We start from the raw sequence: 21,161 nt of genomic DNA on the forward strand, positions 1-21,161 counted from the left end.
GCAATATCGAACGATATTGATACTAATTGATGTATAAAGTATTTATAATCAACAAATTGATGCACTAGGTAGATTATTCTATGTATTCTAGTTAATGTAGACATTGAAGGCGGCCATTTTACCCATATTCCAGGTGCCAACGAACACAGTGATCATATCTGGCTCAGGCTTGTCTGAGTGTTTGTTCTTCATCTGCTGAAGGAGTTGACAGAACCCTTCTCTTTTCTAGTGACACACACACACACACACACACACACACACACACACACACACACACACACACACACACACACACACACACACACACACACACACACACACACACACACACACACACACACACACACACACACACACACACACACACACACACACACACACACACACACACATCAGAAAGATGACCACACAGTTTACATGAAGCCATAGCTTGGTGATACTTGTACAAAGCCTTCAGAAAGTATTCACACCCCTTGACTTTTTACACATTTTGTTGTGTTACAGCCTGAATTTAATATGGATTAAATAGTGTTTATTTAAAAAAAAACAATATGCCAGTAAATCAAAGTGGAATTGTGTTTTTTGAAATTTTTACAAATAAAAAATTAAAAGCTGAAATGTCTTGAATCAATAAGTATTCAACCCTTTTGTTATGGCCTAAATAAGTTTAGGAGTAAAAATGTTTTAAGTTGCATGGACTCTGTGTGTAATAATAGTGTTAAACATGATTTTTTGAATGACTACCTCATCTCTGTACCCCACGCATACAATTATCTGTAAGGTCCCTCAGTTGAGCAGTGAATTTCAAACACAGATTCAACCACAAAGACCAGGTTTTCCAAAGCCCCTGCAAAGAAGGACACCTATTGGTAGATGGGTATACATTTTTTTTTTTTTAAAGCAGACATTAATTATCCCTTTGAGCATGGGGAAGTTATTAATTACACTTTGGATGGTGCATCAATACACCCAGTCACTACAAAGATACAGGCGTCCTTCCTAACTGAGTTGCCGGAGAGGAAGTTAAGGGATTTCACCATGAGGCCAATGGTGACTTTAAAACGGAGGATGGATCAACAACATTGTAGTTACTCCACAATACTAACCTGAATGACAGAGTGAAAAGAAGGAAGCCTGTACGTAAATTTTTTTTTATTCCAAAACATGCATCCTGTTTGCAAAAAGGCACTAAAGTAATACTGCAACAAATTTGGCAAAGAATTTAACTTTTTGTCCTGAATACAAAGTGTTATGTTTGGGGCAAATCCAACACAACACATTACTAAGTACCACTCTCCATATTTTCAAGCGTAGTGGTGGCTGCATCATGTTATGGGTATGGCTATAGTCGTTAAGCCCTGGGGAGTTTTTCAGTTTTTTTCAGGATAAAAAAGAAACAGAATGGAGAAAAATGGAGCAAAATCCCAGAGGAAAACCTGGTTCAGTCTGCTTCCCAACAGACACTGGAGATGAATTCACCTTTCACCTTTCAGCAGGACAACAACCTAAATCACAAGGCCGAATATACACTGGAGTTACTTACCAAGAGGACAGTGAATGTTCCTGGGTGGCTGAGTTACAGTTTTGACTTAAATCTACTTGAAAATCTATGGCAAGACCTAAAAATGGTTGTCTAGCAATGATCAACAACCAATTTGACAGAGTTCGAAGAATTTTGAAAATAATAAATTGGCAAATCTTGCAAAAATCCAGGTGTGGAAAGCTCTTAGAGATTTACCCAGAAAGACTCTCAGATGTAATGGCTGCCAAAGGTGCTTCTACAAAGTATTGACTCAGATTGACTCAGCCGTGTGAATACTTATGTAAATTAGATATTTCTGTGTTAAATTTTCAATACATTTGCAAAAAAATCTACAAACAATTCTAAAAATATATATTTAATCCATTTTAAATTCAGTCTGTAAAACAGCAAAATGTGGAATAAGTCAAGGGGGTATGAATACTTTCTGAAGGCACTCTAGTTCTTCTGAGGTCTACCTTTGTATCGTCGAAGACAAACTCTTTCCTCAGAGTCTTCTCCTTCTCGGTCTCCACCACGATCACCAGTTTGGCAACTTTCTGGGATTTCACCAGCTGTAAAACTACACATGACATAGATTCAGGCTACATCCACTAGTGTCTTAGATTACCATCCAAACGATACCCTTTTCCCTTTATATGGCACTACTTTTGACCAGCGCTGTCGTTACACGACGGAATTTGCATGCAATTTTAGTTGTTTTGCAAATGAGTTGCTTCTTGACTGCTTCGTGAAACACTCATCTGCAACCATGGTTGCATTCCGTTGAAATATTTCAACTTTGTGCATCAGCCAATCAAAACAAACACTTTGGACACATGATCTATTCGAATGGTTCAGAATTCTGACCCAGTTGTCATGGCAACACAGCTGTCAGTACTGCACAAGCACAACCAGCGATCAACGTTGACAGAACAGAGACTAGCACAACAGGAGATGTAACGTAGTTTATTGTATATTGTTTAGCAGTCAATAAGTGTAATTTTAGAAGTGAACCCAAACCTCTCTCTGGGAGCAATTTCCAAACACCTGAAGGTACCACGTTCAGCTGTACAAACAATAGTACGCAAGTATAAACACCATGGGACCACACAGCCGTCATACCACTCAGGAAGGAGGGGCATTCTGTCTCCTAGAGATGAACGTACTTTGGTGCTGAAAAGTGCAAATCAATCCCAGAACAACAGCAAAGGACCTTGTGAAGATGCTGGAGGAAACAGGTACAAAAGTATCTATATCCACAGTAAAACTAATCGTATATCGACATAACCTGAAAGGCCGCTCAGCAAGGAAGAAGCCACTGCTCCAAAACCGCCATAAAAAAGCCAGACTATGGTTTGCAACTGCACATGGGGACAAAGATCATACTTTTTGGAGAAATGTCCTCTGGTCTGATTAAACAAAAATGGAACTGTTTGGCCATAATGACCATCGTTATGTTTGGAGGAAAAAGGGGGATGCTTGCAAGCTGAAGAACACCATCCCAACCGTGAAGCACGAGGGTGGCAGCATCATGTTGTGGGGGTGCTTTGCTGCAGGAGGGACTGGTGCACTTCACAGAATAGATGGCATCATGAGGCAGGAAAATTATGTGGATATATTGAAGCAACATCTCAAGACATCAGTCAGAAAATTAAAGCTTGGTCGCAAATAGGTCTTCCAAATGGACAATGACCCGAAGCATACTTCCAAAGTTGTGGCATAATGGCTTAAGCACAACAAAGTCAAGGTATTGGAGTGGCCATCACAAAGCCCTGACCTCAAGCCTATAGAAAATTTGTGGGCAGAACTGAAACAGTGTGTGTGAGCAAGGAGGCCTACAAACCTGACTCAGTTACACCAGCTCTGTAAGGAGGAATGGGCCAAAATTCACCCAACTTATTGTGGGAAGCTTGTGGAAGGCTACACGAAACATTTGACCCAAGTTAAACAATTTAAAGGCAATGCTACCAAATACTAATTGAGTGTATGTAAACTTCTGGCCCACTGGGAATGTGATGAAAGAAATAAAAGCTGAAATAAATCATTCTCTCTACTATTATTCTGACATTTCACATTCTTCAAATAAAGTGGTGATCCTAACTGACCTAAGACAGGGAATTTTTACTTTGATTAAATGTCAGGAATTGTGAAAAACAGAGTTTAATTGTATTTGGCTAAGGTGACTGTAAACCTCCGACTTCAACTGTACGTATTTCAGATGTTCTCGGGAAGCATAAATGTTTTAGTGATGCAACAGAAGGGTGATGAAGTTCAAATCATGTGACGTTTTTTGTTGTTGAGAATTTCCGCCCTCTACGTCACTGTCCTTTTAAAATGTGTTGCTTTGTTGTGAGTTTTTCTAACGTGATAGTTACTACGTGAAGCATTCCTTCTTTCCAGTGACTGGGGCTTTGTGAGGTATGTACCCCCCTTTCTTCCTCCACTGTACAGCCTGCATTTCTTCTATATCTTTTCTGTTACAATAACCAAACGGTTGGAAGCACAATGTAATGCAGCAGATGACATGGGGTGAGTTTAGAATTCTCAAATAAGCAGCTTCAATTTGATTGGCTATTGCATGCAATTTTAATCGCGTTTGAGTAACTTCATGTGGCAGCAAAATTGCTTGAGATTATGACCACTTGCAACTACAACTAAAATTGCATGAAAGTTGCTTCGTGTAACTCCAGTCTAAGGCCTAGAGACAGTCCAGAATGTAACCACAGTCTAAGGCCTAGAGACAGTACAGAATGTAACCCCAGTCTAAGGCCTAGATACAGTACAGAATGTAACCCCAGTCTAAGGTCTAGAGACAGTACAGAATGTAACTCCAGTCTAAGGCCTAGATACAGTCCAGAATGTAACTCCAGTCTAAGGCCTAGATACAGTACAGAATGTAACCACAGTCTAAGGCCTAGAGACAGTACAGAATGTAACCCCAGTCTAAGGCCTAGAGACAGTACAGAATGTAACCCCAGTCTAAGGCCTAGATACAGTACAGAATGTAACCCCAGTCTAACGCCTAGATACAGTACAGAATGTAAAAACAAAAAGCGAAAGACTCTTTACGATTATAGGAGGAATAGATTACTTACTTTTATGATGTACAAAGTATTTATCTTCTGGTCCGTCTTTAGATTTCTTGAAGTAGATCTTCCCAGTTTCCACATCCACCTTGAGGAACATCTTGGTTGTGAGACCAAGCAACTCTGATTTGACCTGCAAAAGAAGACCAAAACCTTATAAATTCACAAAAGGAACCTGTCCTCGTGCAATTAAACCGTGCAAAGACAATTTGCAGTTTACCCCAATGATAATAGAGATACCATTATTTTGTTTCAGACAAGTTTTATTATCCGCTATGCCTTTGATATACAATATGTGGTAACATTGTTATCATGAAACACAATGATAGTTGGCTTTTTGACTTCAGTATCTCACTAATTCAACTTACTTCAAATGTAATAGGTGGTATTAGAGACTTCCTGTGTCCTCCTTCATATCCTACCGACTCAAACAGAGCCGTTTTGGCCTGAAAAAAAGAAGGAAACTACAGTATGTGAAAAGGAAGCATTACTCCTTCAACTGTATGTTTCTGGTCTGGTTTTGGTCAAAGTGTAACAGGAAATACATTACAACATATGAGAGATCATATACACCAGGATCAGTTAGCGATTGAAAGAAATTGTAAATGAACAACCTATTGCTAACAATGCTAACGTTGCTAACGTTGAATACAAAAAAATTAAATGTCAGAATAAGATTGTGTCCCAAATCTCAACCCTATTCCCTATATAGTGCACTACTTATGACCAGAGCTCAATGGGCCCTGATCAAAAGAAGTGCACTATTTAGAGAATGGGACAAGCCCTAAGTTTAGAATAGTGTTAAACATTACTTTATCCTCGATGGAGTAGAGCAGCTTGGTAATTTGTTCCAGCCTGAAGGAAACAGTTTGACCTGAATCTGTTGACACCTAGAAATTAAAAGCAGAATTCGTGAATTCAACATAAACCAAGAATAGGGTAAAGGCAGCCTTCAGCGCATCACATAGGTCAAATCATTAAAAACACAAAGGACTTGATTATATAAATACTGTATACTAGACCAGAGATAATATAAATACTGTTTCTAGACCAGAGATTATATAAATACTGTATACTAGACCAGAGAAAATATAAATACTGTATACTAGACCAGAGATATAAATACTGTACACTAAACCAGAGATATAAATACTGTACACTAGACCAGAGATATCAATACTGTACACTAGACCAGAGATATCAATACTGTACACTAGACCAGAGATATCAATACTGTACACTAGACCAGAGATATCAATACTGTACACTAGACCAGAGATATCAATACTGTACACTAGACCAGAGATATCAATACTGTACACTAGACCAGAGATATCAATACTGTACACTAGACCAGAGATATCAATACTGTATACTAGACCAGAGATATCAATACTGTACACTAGACCAGAGATATAAATACTGTACACTAGACAAGAGATATCAATACTGTACACTAGACCAGAGATATCAATACTGTACACTAGACCAGAGATATCAATACTGTACACTAGACCAGAGATATAAATACTGTACACTAGACCAGAGATATAAATACTGTACACTAGACCAGAGATATAAATACTGTACACTAGACCAGAGATATAAATACTGTACACTAGACCAGAGATATAAATACTGTACACTAGACCAGAGATATCAATACTGTACACTAGACCAGAGATATAAATACTGTATACTAGACCAGAGATATGAATACTGTACACTAGACCAGAGATATAAATACTGTATACTAGACCAGAGATGATATAAATACTGTATACTAGACCAGAGATGATATAAATACTGTACACTAGACCAGAGATATAAACACTGTATACTAGACCAGAAAATATATAAATACTGTATACTAGACCAGAGATGATATAAATACTGTACACTAGACCAGAGATATAAATACTGTATACTAGACCAGAGATATAAATACTGTATACTAGACCAGAGATGATATAAATACTGTACACTAGACCAGAGATATAAATACTGTACACTAGACCAGATATGATATAAATACTGTACACTAGACCAGAGATATAAATACTGTATACTAGACCAGAGATATAAATACTGTATACTAGACCAGAGATGATATAAATACTGTACACTAGACCAGAGATATAAATACTGTACACTAGACCAGAGATATAGATACTGTACACTAGACCAGAGATATAAATACTGTATACTAGACCAGAGATGATATAAATACTGTATACTAGATCAGAGATATAAATACTGTATATTAGACCAGAGATAATATAAATACTGTACACTAGACTAGAGATAATATAAATACTGTACACTAGACCAGAGATAATATAAATACTGTACACTAGACCAGAGATAATATAAATACTGTACACTAGACCAGAGATATAAATACTGTACACTAGACCAGAGATAATATAAATACTGTACACTAGACCAGAGATATAAATACTGTACACTAGACTAGAGATATAAATACTGTACACTAGACCAGAGATATAAATACTGTACACTAGACCAGAGATATAAATACTGTACACTAGACCAGAGATATAAATACTGTACACTAGACCAGAGATATAAATACTGTACACTAGACCAGAGATATAAATACTGACACTAGACCAGAGATATAAATACTGTACACTAGACCAGAGATATAAATACTGTATGCTAGACCAGAGATATAAATACTGTACACTAGACCAGAGATATGAATACTGTACACTAGACCAGAAATATAGATACTGTACACTAGACCAGAGATATAAATACTGTATACTAGACCAGAGATGATATAAATACTGTACACTAGACCAGAGATATAAATACTGTATACTAGACCAGAGATATAAATACTGTATACTAGACCAGAGATGATATAAATACTGTATACTAGACCAGAGATATAAATACTGTATATTAGACCAGAGATAATATAAATACTGTACATTAGACCAGAGATAATATAAATACTGTACACTAGACCAGATATAATATAACTACTGTACACTAGACCAGAGATTATATAAATACTGTACACTCGACCAGAGATAATATAAATACTGTACACTAGACCAGAGATAATATAAATACTGTACACTAGACCAGAGATAATATAAATACTGTACACTAGACCAGAGATATAAATACTCTATACTAGACCAGAGATATAAATACTGTATACTAGAGCAGAGATATAAATACTGTATACTAGACCAGAGATATAAATACTGTACACTAGACCAGAGATATAAATACTGTATACTAGACCAGAGATGATATAAATACTGTACACTAGACCAGAGATATAAATACTGTATACTAGACCAGAGATGATATAAATACTGTACACTAGACCAGATATATAGATACTGTACACTAGACCAGCGATATAAATACTGTTTACTAGACCAGAGATGATATAAATACTGTACACTAGACCAGAGATATAAATACTGTATACTAGACCAGAGATATAAATACTGTATACTAGACCAGAGATATAAATACTGTACACTAGACCAGAGATGATATAAATACTGTACACTAGACCAGAGCTATAAATACTGTATACTAGACCAGAGATATAAATACTGTATACTAGACCAGAGATATAAATACTGTATACTAGACCAGAGATATAAATACTGTATACTAGACCAGAGATGATATAAATACTGTACACTAGACCAGAGATATAAATACTGTATACTAGACCAGAGATGATATAAATAATGTACACTAGACCAGAGATACAAATACTGTATACTAGACCAGAGATATAAATACTGTACATTAGACCAGAGATATAAATACTGTACACTAGACCAGAGATAATATAAATACTGTACACTAGACCAGAGATAATATAAATACTGTACACTAGACCAGAGATAATATAAATACTGTACACTAGACCAGAGATAATATAAATACTGTATACTAGACCAGATACATAAATACTGTATACTAGACCAGAGATATAAATACTGTACACTAGACCAGAGATATAAATACTGTACACTAGACCAGAGATATAAATACTGTATACTAGACCAGAGATATGAATACTGTACACTAGACCAGAGATATAAATACTGTATACTAGACCAGAGATATAAATACTGTATACTAGACCAGAGATATGAATACTGTATACTAGACCAGAGATATAAATACTGTATACTAGACCAGAGATATAAATACTGTATACTAGACCAGAGATGATATAAATACTGTATACTAGACCAGAGATATAAATATGTATATTAGACCAGAGATAATATAAATACTGTACACTAGACTAGAGAAAATATAAATACTGTACACTAGACCGGAGATAATATAAATACTGTACACTAGACCAGAGATAATATAAATACTGTACACTAGACCAGAGATAATATATATACTGTACACTAGACCAGAGATAATATAAATACTGTACACTAGACCAGAGATAATATAAATACTGTACACTAGACCAGAGATAATATAAATACTGTACACTAGACCAGAGATATAAATACTGTACACTAGACCAGAGATAATATAAATACTGTATACTAGACCAGAGATGATATAAATACTGTACACTAGACCAGAGATATAAATACTGTACACTAGACCAGAGTTATAAATACTGTATACTAGACCAGAGTTATAAATACTGTATACTAGACCAGAGATATAAATACTGTATACTAGACCAGAGATATGAATACTGTACACTAGACCAGAGATATAAATACTGTACACTAGACCAGAGATATAAATACTGTACACTAGACCAGAGATATAAATACTGTATACTAGACCAGAGATGATATAAATACTGTGCACTAGACCAGAGATATAAATACTGTATACTAGACCAGAGATATAAATACTGTGTACTAGACCAGAGATATAAATACTGTATACTAGACCAGAGATATAAATACTGTATACTAGACCAGAGATATTACATTTACATTTAAGTCATTTAGCAGACGCTCTTATCCAGAGCGACTTACAAATACTGTATACTAGACCAGTGATATAAATACTGTATACTAGACCAGAGATGATATAAATACTGTATACTAGACCAGAGGTATAAATACTGTACACTAGACCAGAGATATAAATACTGTACACTAGACCAGAGATATAAATACTGTACACTAGACCAGAGATATAAATACTGTATACTAGACCAGAGATATGAATACTGTACACTAGCCCAGAGATATAAATACTGTATACTAGACCAGAGATTATATAAATACTGTATACTAGACCAGAGATGATATAAATACTGTACACTAGGTCAGAGATATGAATACTGTACACTAGACCAGATATATAAATACTGTACACTAGACCAGAGATGATATAAATACTGTACACTAGACCAGAGATATAAATACTGTACACTAGACCAGAGATATAAATACTGTACACTAGACCAGAGATGATACAAATACTGTACACTAGACCAGAGATTATATAAATACTGTACACTAGACTAGAGATATAAATACTGTACATTAGACTAGAGATATAAATACTGTACACTAGACTAGAGATATAAATACTGTATACTAGACCAGAGATGATATAAATACTGTACACTAGACGAGAGATATAATACTGTATACTAGACCAGAGATGATATAAATACTGTATACTAGACTAGAGATGATATAAATACTGTATACTAGACCAGAGATGATATAAATACTGTCTACTAGACCAGAGGTATGAATACTGTATACTAGACCAGAGATATAAATACTGTATACTAGACCAGAGATATAAATACTGTATACTAGACCAGAGGTATGAATACTGTATACTAGACCAGAGATATAAATACTGTACATTAGACCAGAGATATAAATACTGTACACTAGACCAGAGATAATATAAATACTGTACACTAGACCAGAGATAATATAAATACTGTACACTAGACCAGAGATAATATAAATACTGTACACTAGACCAGAGATAATATAAATACTGTATACTAGACCAGATACATAAATACTGTATACTAGACCAGAGATATAAATACTGTACACTAGACCAGAGATATAAATACTGTACACTAGACCAGAGATATAAATACTGTATACTAGACCAGAGATATGAATACTGTACACTAGACCAGAGATATAAATACTGTATACTAGACCAGAGATATAAATACTGTATACTAGACCAGAGATATGAATACTGTACACTAGACCAGAGATATAAATACTGTATACTAGACCAGAGATATAAATACTGTATACTAGACCAGAGATTATATAAATACTGTATACTAGACCAGAGATATAAATACTGTATATTAGACCAGAGATAATATAAATACTGTACACTAGACTAGAGATAATATAAATACTGTACACTAGACCGGAGATAATATAAATACTGTACACTAGACCAGAGATAATATAAATACTGTACACTAGACCAGAGATAATATATATACTGTACACTAGACCAGAGATAATATAAATACTGTACACTAGACCAGAGATAATATAAATACTGTACACTAGACCAGAGATAATATAAATACTGTACACTAGACCAGAGATATAAATACTGTATACTAGACCAGAGATATAAATACTGTATACTAGACCAGAGATATGAATACTGTACACTAGACCAGAGATATAAATACTGTACACTAGACCAGAGATATAAATACTGTACACTAGACCAGAGATATAAATACTGTATACTAGACCAGAGATGATATGAATACTGTGCACTAGACCAGAGATATAAATACTGTATACTAGACCAGAGATATAAATACTGTATACTAGACCAGAGATGATATAAATACTGTACACTAGACCAGAGATATAAATACTGTACACTAGACCAGAGTTATAAATACTGTATACTAGACCAGAGTTATAAATACTGTATACTAGACCAGAGATATAAATACTGTATACTAGACCAGAGATATGAATACTGTACACTAGACCAGAGATATAAATACTGTACACTAGACCAGAGATATAAATACTGTACACTAGACCAGAGATATAAATACTGTATACTAGACCAGAGATGATATAAATACTGTGCACTAGACCAGAGATATAAATACTGTATACTAGACCAGAGATATAAATACTGTGTACTAGACCAGAGATATAAATACTGTATACTAGACCAGAGATATAAATACTGTATACTAGACCAGAGATATTACATTTACATTTAAGTCATTTAGCAGACGCTCTTATCCAGAGCGACTTACAAATACTGTATACTAGACCAGTGATATAAATACTGTATACTAGACCAGAGATGATATAAATACTGTATACTAGACCAGAGGTATAAATACTGTACACTAGACCAGAGATATAAATACTGTACACTAGACCAGAGATATAAATACTGTACACTAGACCAGAGATATAAATACTGTATACTAGACCAGAGATATGAATACTGTACACTAGCCCAGAGATATAAATACTGTATACTAGACCAGAGATTATATAAATACTGTATACTAGACCAGAGATGATATAAATACTGTACACTAGGTTAGAGATATGAATACTGTACACTAGACCAGATATATAAATACTGTACACTAGACCAGAGATGATATAAATACTGTACACTAGACCAGAGATATAAATACTGTACACTAGACCAGAGATATAAATACTGTACACTAGACCAGAGATGATACAAATACTGTACACTAGACCAGAGATTATATAAATACTGTACACTAGACTAGAGATATAAATACTGTACATTAGACTAGAGATATAAATACTGTACACTAGACTAGAGATATAAATACTGTATACTAGACCAGAGATGATATAAATACTGTACACTAGACGAGAGATATAATACTGTATACTAGACCAGAGATGATATAAATACTGTATACTAGACTAGAGATGATATAAATACTGTATACTAGACCAGAGATGATATAAATACTGTCTACTAGACCAGAGGTATGAATACTGTATACTAGACCAGAGATATAAATACTGTATACTAGACCAGAGATATAAATACTGTATACTAGACCAGAGGTATGAATACTGTATACTAGACCAGAGATATAAATACTGTACATTAGACCAGAGATATAAATACTGTACACTAGACCAGAGATAATATAAATACTGTACACTAGACCAGAGATAATATAAATACTGTACACTAGACCAGAGATAATATAAATACTGTACACTAGACCAGAGATAATATAAATACTGTATACTAGACCAGATACATAAATACTGTATACTAGACCAGAGATATAAATACTGTACACTAGACCAGAGATATAAATACTGTACACTAGACCAGAGATATAAATACTGTATACTAGACCAGAGATATGAATACTGTACACTAGACCAGAGATATAAATACTGTATACTAGACCAGAGATATAAATACTGTATACTAGACCAGAGATATGAATACTGTACACTAGACCAGAGATATAAATACTGTATACTAGACCAGAGATATAAATACTGTATACTAGACCAGAGATTATATAAATACTGTATACTAGACCAGAGATATAAATACTGTGTATTAGACCAGAGATAATATAAATACTGTACACTAGACTAGAGATAATATAAATACTGTACACTAGACCGGAGATAATATAAATACTGTACACTAGACCAGAGATAATATAAATACTGTACACTAGACCAGAGATAATATATATACTGTACACTAGACCAGAGATAATATAAATACTGTACACTAGACCAGAGATAATATAAATACTGTACACTAGACCAGAGATAATATAAATACTGTACACTAGACCAGAGATATAAATACTGTATACTAGACCAGAGATATAAATACTGTATACTAGACCAGAGATATGAATACTGTACACTAGACCAGAGATATAAATACTGTACACTAGACCAGAGATATAAATACTGTACACTAGACCAGAGATATAAATACTGTATACTAGACCAGAGATGATATAAATACTGTGCACTAGACCAGAGATATAAATACTGTATACTAGACCAGAGATATAAATACTGTATACTAGACCAGAGATATAAATACTGTATACTAGACCAGAGATATAAATACTGTATACTAGACCAGAGATATTACATTTACATTTAAGTCATTTAGCAGACGCTCTTATCCAGAGCGACTTACAAATACTGTATACTAGACCAGTGATATAAATACTGTATACTAGACCAGAGATGATATAAATACTGTATACTAGACCAGAGGTATAAATACTGTACACTAGACCAGAGATATAAATACTGTACACTAGACCAGAAATATAAATACTGTACACTAGACCAGAGATATAAATACTGTATACTAGACCAGAGATATGAATACTGTACACTAGCCCAGAGATATAAATACTGTATACTAGACCAGAGATTATATAAATACTGTATACTAGACCAGAGATGATATAAATACTGTACACTAGGTCAGAGATATGAATACTGTACACTAGACCAGAGATATAAATACTGTACACTAGACCAGAGATGATATAAATACTGTACACTAGACCAGAGATATAAATACTGTACACTAGACCAGAGATATAAATACTGTACACTAGACCAGAGATGATACAAATACTGTACACTAGACCAGAGATTATATAAATACTGTACACTAGACTAGAGATATAAATACTGTACATTAGACTAGAGATATAAATACTGTACACTAGACTAGAGATATAAATACTGTATACTAGACCAGAGATGATATAAATACTGTATACTAGACTAGAGATGATATAAATACTGTATACTAGACCAGAGATGATATAAATACTGTCTACTAGACCAGAGGTATGAATACTGTATACTAGACCAGAGGTATGAATACTGTATACTAGACCAGAGATATGAATACTGTATACTAGACCAGAGATATAAATACTGTATACTAGACCAGAGATATGAATACTGTATACTAGACCAGAGATATAAATACTGTATACTAGACCAGAGATATGAATACTGTATACTAGACCAGAGATATAAATACTGTATACTAGACCAGAGATATGAATACTGTATACTAGACCAGAGATATAAATACTGTATACTAGACCAGAGATATGAATACTGTATACTAGACCAGAGATATAAATACTGTATACTAGACCAGAGATATGAATACTGTATACTAGACCAGAGATATAAATACTGTATACTAGACCAGAGATATGAATACTGTATACTAGACCAGAGATATGAATACTGTATACTAGACCAGAGATATAAATACTGTATACTAGACCAGAGGTATGAATACTGTATACTAGACCAGAGATGATATAAATACTGTATACTAGACCAGAGATATAAATACTGTACACTAGACCATGAGATATAAATACTGTCTACTAGACCAGAGGTATGAATACTGTATACTAGACCAGAGATATACATACTGTATACTAGACCAGAGATATAAATACTGTATACTAGACCAGAGGTATGAATACTGTATACTAGACCAGAGATGATATAAATACTGTATACTAGACCAGAGATATAAATACTGTACACTAGACCAGAGATAATATAAATACTGTACACTAGACCAGAGATATGAATACTGTACACTAGACCAGAGATGCTATAAATACTGTATAGTAGACTAGAGATGACAGTAACACTAAACAGAAGTGTCTGATAAATGGTTAATAATATCCACCTGCAACCATGAAGCATCTATATACCTACAATCAGATAGCATTATCACTCATTGTACAGAACGACAAAGACCCTCCAGTCTAGAATGGATCCTCATACCGACCTGTTTCCTGATTGACTACTGATGTAAAAAAATGAATAACATCTTGATAGCAGCTCATACTGTCCCATCTCCTTACTGAATGTTGACGTTAAAACAATGGCTCATATTAATTATAATAAACAACCCACCTGACTTCTCATTCGGCCGACCACTGGGGACAGCTGTTGGTCTAGAAGCCTCTGAAAAGCCTCCAGAGTGGGCAGGGTACGGGAGATCTCACTGACAACACAGGACCACCAGAAATGTTAATTCAACACTAAAATACTTTGTTCATCCCACAAGAGTTAGGGTGAATCAAATGCTGGTGTTCCCAGGGTTGGAATTTCTATAACAAGCCTGCTGTTAACAGTGAACGCTGAGTGCTTTATTAAATGTTGCAGATATATACAGTGGTGTCTGGGAATTATTGGCACGCTTGATAAAGAGGAGCAATAGTGAATGTATAAAATAAATAATTAAAATACTGGGCAATATTGAATGATGCAAAAAGAAAAAGGGGAAATTATATTATTTTATATGAATAGAATTGTACAGAGAAATATTTTGGTTTACAAGTAATAATTTTTTCTTCTCAAAAAGGTAAGGGTCTAAATTATTGACACCTGAATAATAATGATGAGCGAGAACGATACATATATAATATAATAAATAATTAAAATACTGGGCTTTATTTTATGCTCCCCCAAAAATGGGGAAATTATCTTATTTTCTATTAATGCAATTGCTCAGAATTGTTTTTATTGTTTAATCAAATCAAATCAAACTTTATTTATACAGCACAATTCAGACACAGAATAGAACGCAATGTCCTTTACAGGAAAAAAGAATGACGAACTGAACAACTTAAATGCACCCAAAAGGAAAAGCAAAGCTAAAAATATGTGTTTTAAGATCTCTTTTAAATATGTCCACAGTTTCAGCCCCCCTCAGGTTCTCTGGCAGGCTGGGGGCATAGTAACTAAAGGCTGGGGGCATAGTAACTAAAGGCAGGGGGCATAGTAACTAAAGGCAGGGGGCATAGTAACTAAAGGCAGGGGGCATAGTAACTAAAGGCTGCCTCTCCATGCCTCTTGGTCCCCCTCAGGGTCTCTGGCAGGCTATTCCAGAGGCTGGGGGCATAGTAACTAAAGGCAGGGGGCATAGTAACTAAAGGCAGGGGGCATAGTAACTGAAGGCTGGGGGCATAGTAACTGAAGGCTGGGGGCATAGTAACTAAAGGCTGGGGAAATAGTAACTGAAGGCTGCCTCTCCATGCCTCTTGGTCCCCCTCAGGGTCTCTTAACCTCCCCTGTTATTGGTAATGGTGAGAGGTTAGATCATACCTCCAAGACATGCTAACCTCAACCTGTTATTGGTAGTGGTGAGAGGTTCGATCATACCACCAAGACATGCTAACCTCCCCTGTTATTGGTAATGTAGTCATTGTGTGGTAAAAATATGTGAGCAAATACTAAACTTTTGATGACTTTACATATAAGAATATTTAGGGTGGTCAATAATTTTGACCCCTACCTTCTTGAGAAAAAAATACATTACTTGTTTAACAAAATCTCTTTCTCTGAGCAAAAGTACAAGTATAACATATTATAATTTCCCCCATTTTTTGTTGTTGATGCATTCAATATAGCTCAGTTTTCGATTTGATTTATTTTATACAGTCATCATTGCTAATCTTTACCAAGGGTGTCAATAAAAACAATTTATGCTGCTTCAACCACCTCTCGCCCAGGGTATTCAGCCGATCAGTGGTCACCACACCAAGGGTGTCAACAATTTGTGACACCACTGTAGCTAGTGTAACAGTATAACTTTAGTCCGTCCCCTCGTCCCGAACCCGGGCGCGAACCAGGGACCCTCTGCACACATCAACAACAGTCACCCACGAAGCGTCGTTACCCATCGCTCCACAAAAGCCACGGCCCTTGCAGAGCAAGGGGAACCACTACTTCAAGGTCTCAGAGCGAGTGACGTCACCGATTGAAACGCTATTAGCGCGCACCACCGCTAACTAGCTAGCCATTTCACATCGGTTACACTAGCTATTGTCTGTAAGTCTACTGTACCTGTTAAGATGTTTGCAAATTCCCATAGTGAGCTTTTTCAGATGGGGAAGGTTGGGATTCCCATTCTGGGCTTGCTCAGCATCGAGACGGAGTGACGTGTGGAAGTATTCCTGGATGGATTGTTGGTGCTCTTCTGACAGGCTGGAAGACAATGAATTATCAGTCAGGGAGTTTATCAGGGAGTTTTTCCTAGCCACCTTGCTTCTACACCTGCATTGCTTGCTGTTTTGGGGGTTTCTGTACATCACTTTGATATATCAGCTGATGTAAGAAGGGCTATGTAAATAAATTGAATTTTATTTTATTTGATCAGTCAGTGTGATTAGTTTGTTGATGCCTAACTAAAAGATTGGCAGCTGGGTAACACAATGCAACGTGTCGTCAGTAACACAATACTACTGAAGACACTCAATCAGCATTTTGCAGCTCATGGTAGAATGAGAAGTGTCTCAGTGTATCAAATAAAATAAAATTTAAAAATTCCTTTTTGACATCAGCTGATGTCACAAAGTGCTGTACAGAATCCCAGCCTAAAACCCCAAACAGCAAGCAATGCAGATGTAGAAGCACGGTGGCTAGGAAAAACTCCCTAGAAAGGCCAGAACCTAGCAAATCAAAAGTGCTGATCTAAGATACATTTTTGCCTGATCAATAACGAATAAGATTACATCGGATAGGGTGGGACCTGATCTCAGATCAACACTCTGAGAAGATTTCGTGGGCCCAAATTAACATACTTAGACATGTCCAAGTGTTGCAGCCTCTGTAGGTACGTGTCTCTCAGGGAAGCACAGGCTAGCTCTGAAGTCTGTGACTCTCCCCCGTGGATCTCTTTACTGCCATTGGCTGACAGACCTCCTGAGAAGTTCCTGGGTGGTAGCTGAGGCGGGTATTTAACTGGATCTGGAGACCAACAACCACATCAGTCAAACTGTTAGACATAATGAACGTACCAGTATCATACCCCTGTGTAGTACTTTAATTACAACTACTTGAGTAATAGCACCTCCAGTCACTTTACCTCATGTTTACATGTATACATATCTTATATATATATATATATATATATATATATATATATATATATATATATCTTATTTATATGTATATATCTTTTATTTATTTCACCTTTATTTAACCAGGTAGGTCAAGTTGAGAACAAGTTCTCATTTACAATTGCGACCTGGCCAAGATAAAGCAAAGCAGTTCGACACATACAACAACACAGAGTTACACATGGAGTAGAACAAACATACAGTCAATAATACAGTAGAAAAACAAGTCTATATACAATGTGAGCAAATGAGGTAAGATAAGGGAGGTAAAGGCAAAAAAAGGCCATGGTGGCAAAGTAAATACAATATAGCAAGTAAAACACTGGAATGGTAGATTTGCAGTGGAAGAATGTGCAAAGTAGAGATAGAAATAATGGGGTGCAAAGGAGCAAAATAAATAAATAAATAAATAAATACAGTAGGGAAAGAGGTAGTTGTTTGGGCTAAATTATAGATGGGCTATGTACAAGTGCAGTAATCTGTGAGCTGCTCTGACAGCTGGTGCTTAAAGCAAGTGAGTGAAATAAGTGTTTCCAGTTTCAGAGATTTTTGTAGTTCGCTCCAGTCATTGGCAGCAGAGAACTGGAAGGAGAGACGGCCAAAGGAAGAATTGGTTTTGGGGGTGACCAGAGAGATATACCTGCTGGAGCGCGTGCTACAGGTAGGTGCTGCTATGGTGACCAGTGAGCTGAGATAAGGGGGGACTTTACCTAGCAGGGTCTTGTAGATGACCTGGAGCCAGTGGGTTTGGCGACGAGCATGAAGCGAGGGCCAGCCAACGAGAGCGTATAGATCGCAGTGGTGGGTAGTATATGGGGCTTTGGTGACAAAACGGATGGCACTGTGATAGACTGCATCCAATTTATTGAGTAGGGTATTGGAGGCTATTTTGTAAATGACATCACCGAAGTCGAGGATTGGTAGGATGGTCAGTTTTACAAGGGTATGTTTGGCAGCATGAGTGAAGGATGCTTTGTTGCGGAATAGGAAGCCAATTCTAGATTTAACTTTGGATTGGAGATGTTTAATGTAAATCTGGAAGGAGAGTTTACAGTCTAACCACACACCTAGGTATTTGTAGTTGTCCACATATTCTAAGTCAGAGCCGTCCAGAGTAGTGATGTTGGACAGGCGGGCAGGTGCAGGCAGCGATCGGTTGAAGAGCATGCATTTAGTTTTACTTGTATTTACGAGCATTTGGAGGAGTCGGAAGGAGTTTTATGGCATTGAATCTACCTCAATTGACTCCAGTACTCCTGTTTACAAGTATATATATATACCTCAATGACTCCAGTACTTCTGTTTACATGTATATATCTACCTCAGTGACTCCAGTACTTCTGTTTACAAGTATATATCTACCTCAATGTCTCCAGAACTCCTGTTTACAAGTATATATCTACCTCAATGTCTCCAGTACTCCTGTTTACAAGTATATATATATACCTCAATGACTCCAGTACTTCTGTTTACATGTATATATCTACCTCAGTGACTCCAGTACTCCTGTTAATATGTATATACTGTACAGTACCAGGTTTTGACACAACTACTCATTCAAGGGTTTTTCATAATTTTGACTATTTTCTAGATTGTAGAAAAATAGTGAAGACATCAAAACTATGAAATAACACATATGGAATCACGTAGTAACCAAAAAAGTGTTAAACAAATCAAAATATATTTTATATATTTGAGATTCTTAAAAGTAGCCACCCTTTGCCTTGATGACAGATGTGGACACTCTTGGCATTCTCTCAACCAGCTTCATGAGGTAGTTACCTGGAATGCATTTCACTTAACAGGTGTGCCTTGCTGAAAGTTAATTTGTGGAATTTCTTCCCTTCTTAATGCATTTGAGCCAATCAGTTGTGTTTTGAAAAGGTAGGGGAGTGGTATGCAGAAGATAGCCCTATTTGGTAAAAGACCAAGTTCACATTCTCATTAATGAGGCTGGAGAAGATGTCAGCTGTTTTACGGGCTCCTAAAAAATTATGCTATTGTGTGTGTTTTGTTGCGTTATTTGTAACTTATTTTGTACATAATGTTTCTGCCACCGTCTCTTATGACCAAAAATAGCTTCTGGATATCAGGACAGCAATTACTCATCTCGTACTGGACAAAGATTTTTTATTTAACGAGTCGGATGCGAAGGATTTACTTCAGACACCGGACAAGGCCCAAATCACTGAGATTCACATGAAGAAGAGACGGAGATATAGGGGTCATAGGTCGGGGTGCCTTGTAAGGATCCGATGGCGAGTGGGTAACCCTCCTCTACCATCAGTCCTACAAGCCAACGTGCGATCACTGGATAATAAAATGGATGAGCTCCGATCAAGACTATCCTACCAACGGAACATTAGAAATTGTAATATCTGGGCCTCCCGGGTGGCGCAGTGGTCTAAGTCACTGCATCGGTTCGAGCCCAGGCTCTGTCGCAGCCGGCCGCAACCGGGAGGCCCATGGGGCAGCGCACAATTGGCCTAGCGTCGTCCGGGTTAGGGAGGGTTTGGCCGGCAGGGATATCCTTGTCTCATCGCGCACTAGCGACTCCTGTGGCGGGCCA

General features: G+C 36.3%; 1 protein-coding gene across 1 annotated transcript in view; it reads right to left on the minus strand.

Moving 5' to 3' along the window:
• The window catches only part of inpp5d (inositol polyphosphate-5-phosphatase D), a 67,028-nt gene that overhangs the window by 23,989 nt on the left and 21,878 nt on the right, over nt 1-21,161 (minus strand). Inside the window, exons 4-11 of the mRNA XM_055941143.1 lie at nt 18,275-18,440; nt 17,538-17,678; nt 15,603-15,693; nt 5,421-5,498; nt 4,977-5,054; nt 4,618-4,741; nt 1,999-2,102; nt 123-225 (exon numbers count right to left, since the gene is read on the minus strand). Of these exons, the coding sequence (XP_055797118.1) occupies nt 123-225; nt 1,999-2,102; nt 4,618-4,741; nt 4,977-5,054; nt 5,421-5,498; nt 15,603-15,693; nt 17,538-17,678; nt 18,275-18,440 (885 nt within the window). The remainder of the gene's footprint in view (nt 1-122; nt 226-1,998; nt 2,103-4,617; nt 4,742-4,976; nt 5,055-5,420; nt 5,499-15,602; nt 15,694-17,537; nt 17,679-18,274; nt 18,441-21,161) is intronic.

The sequence above is a fragment of the Salvelinus fontinalis genome, chromosome 12 (genome assembly GCF_029448725.1).
Source record: "Salvelinus fontinalis isolate EN_2023a chromosome 12, ASM2944872v1, whole genome shotgun sequence".
Taxonomy (NCBI): Eukaryota; Metazoa; Chordata; class Actinopteri; order Salmoniformes; family Salmonidae; genus Salvelinus; species Salvelinus fontinalis.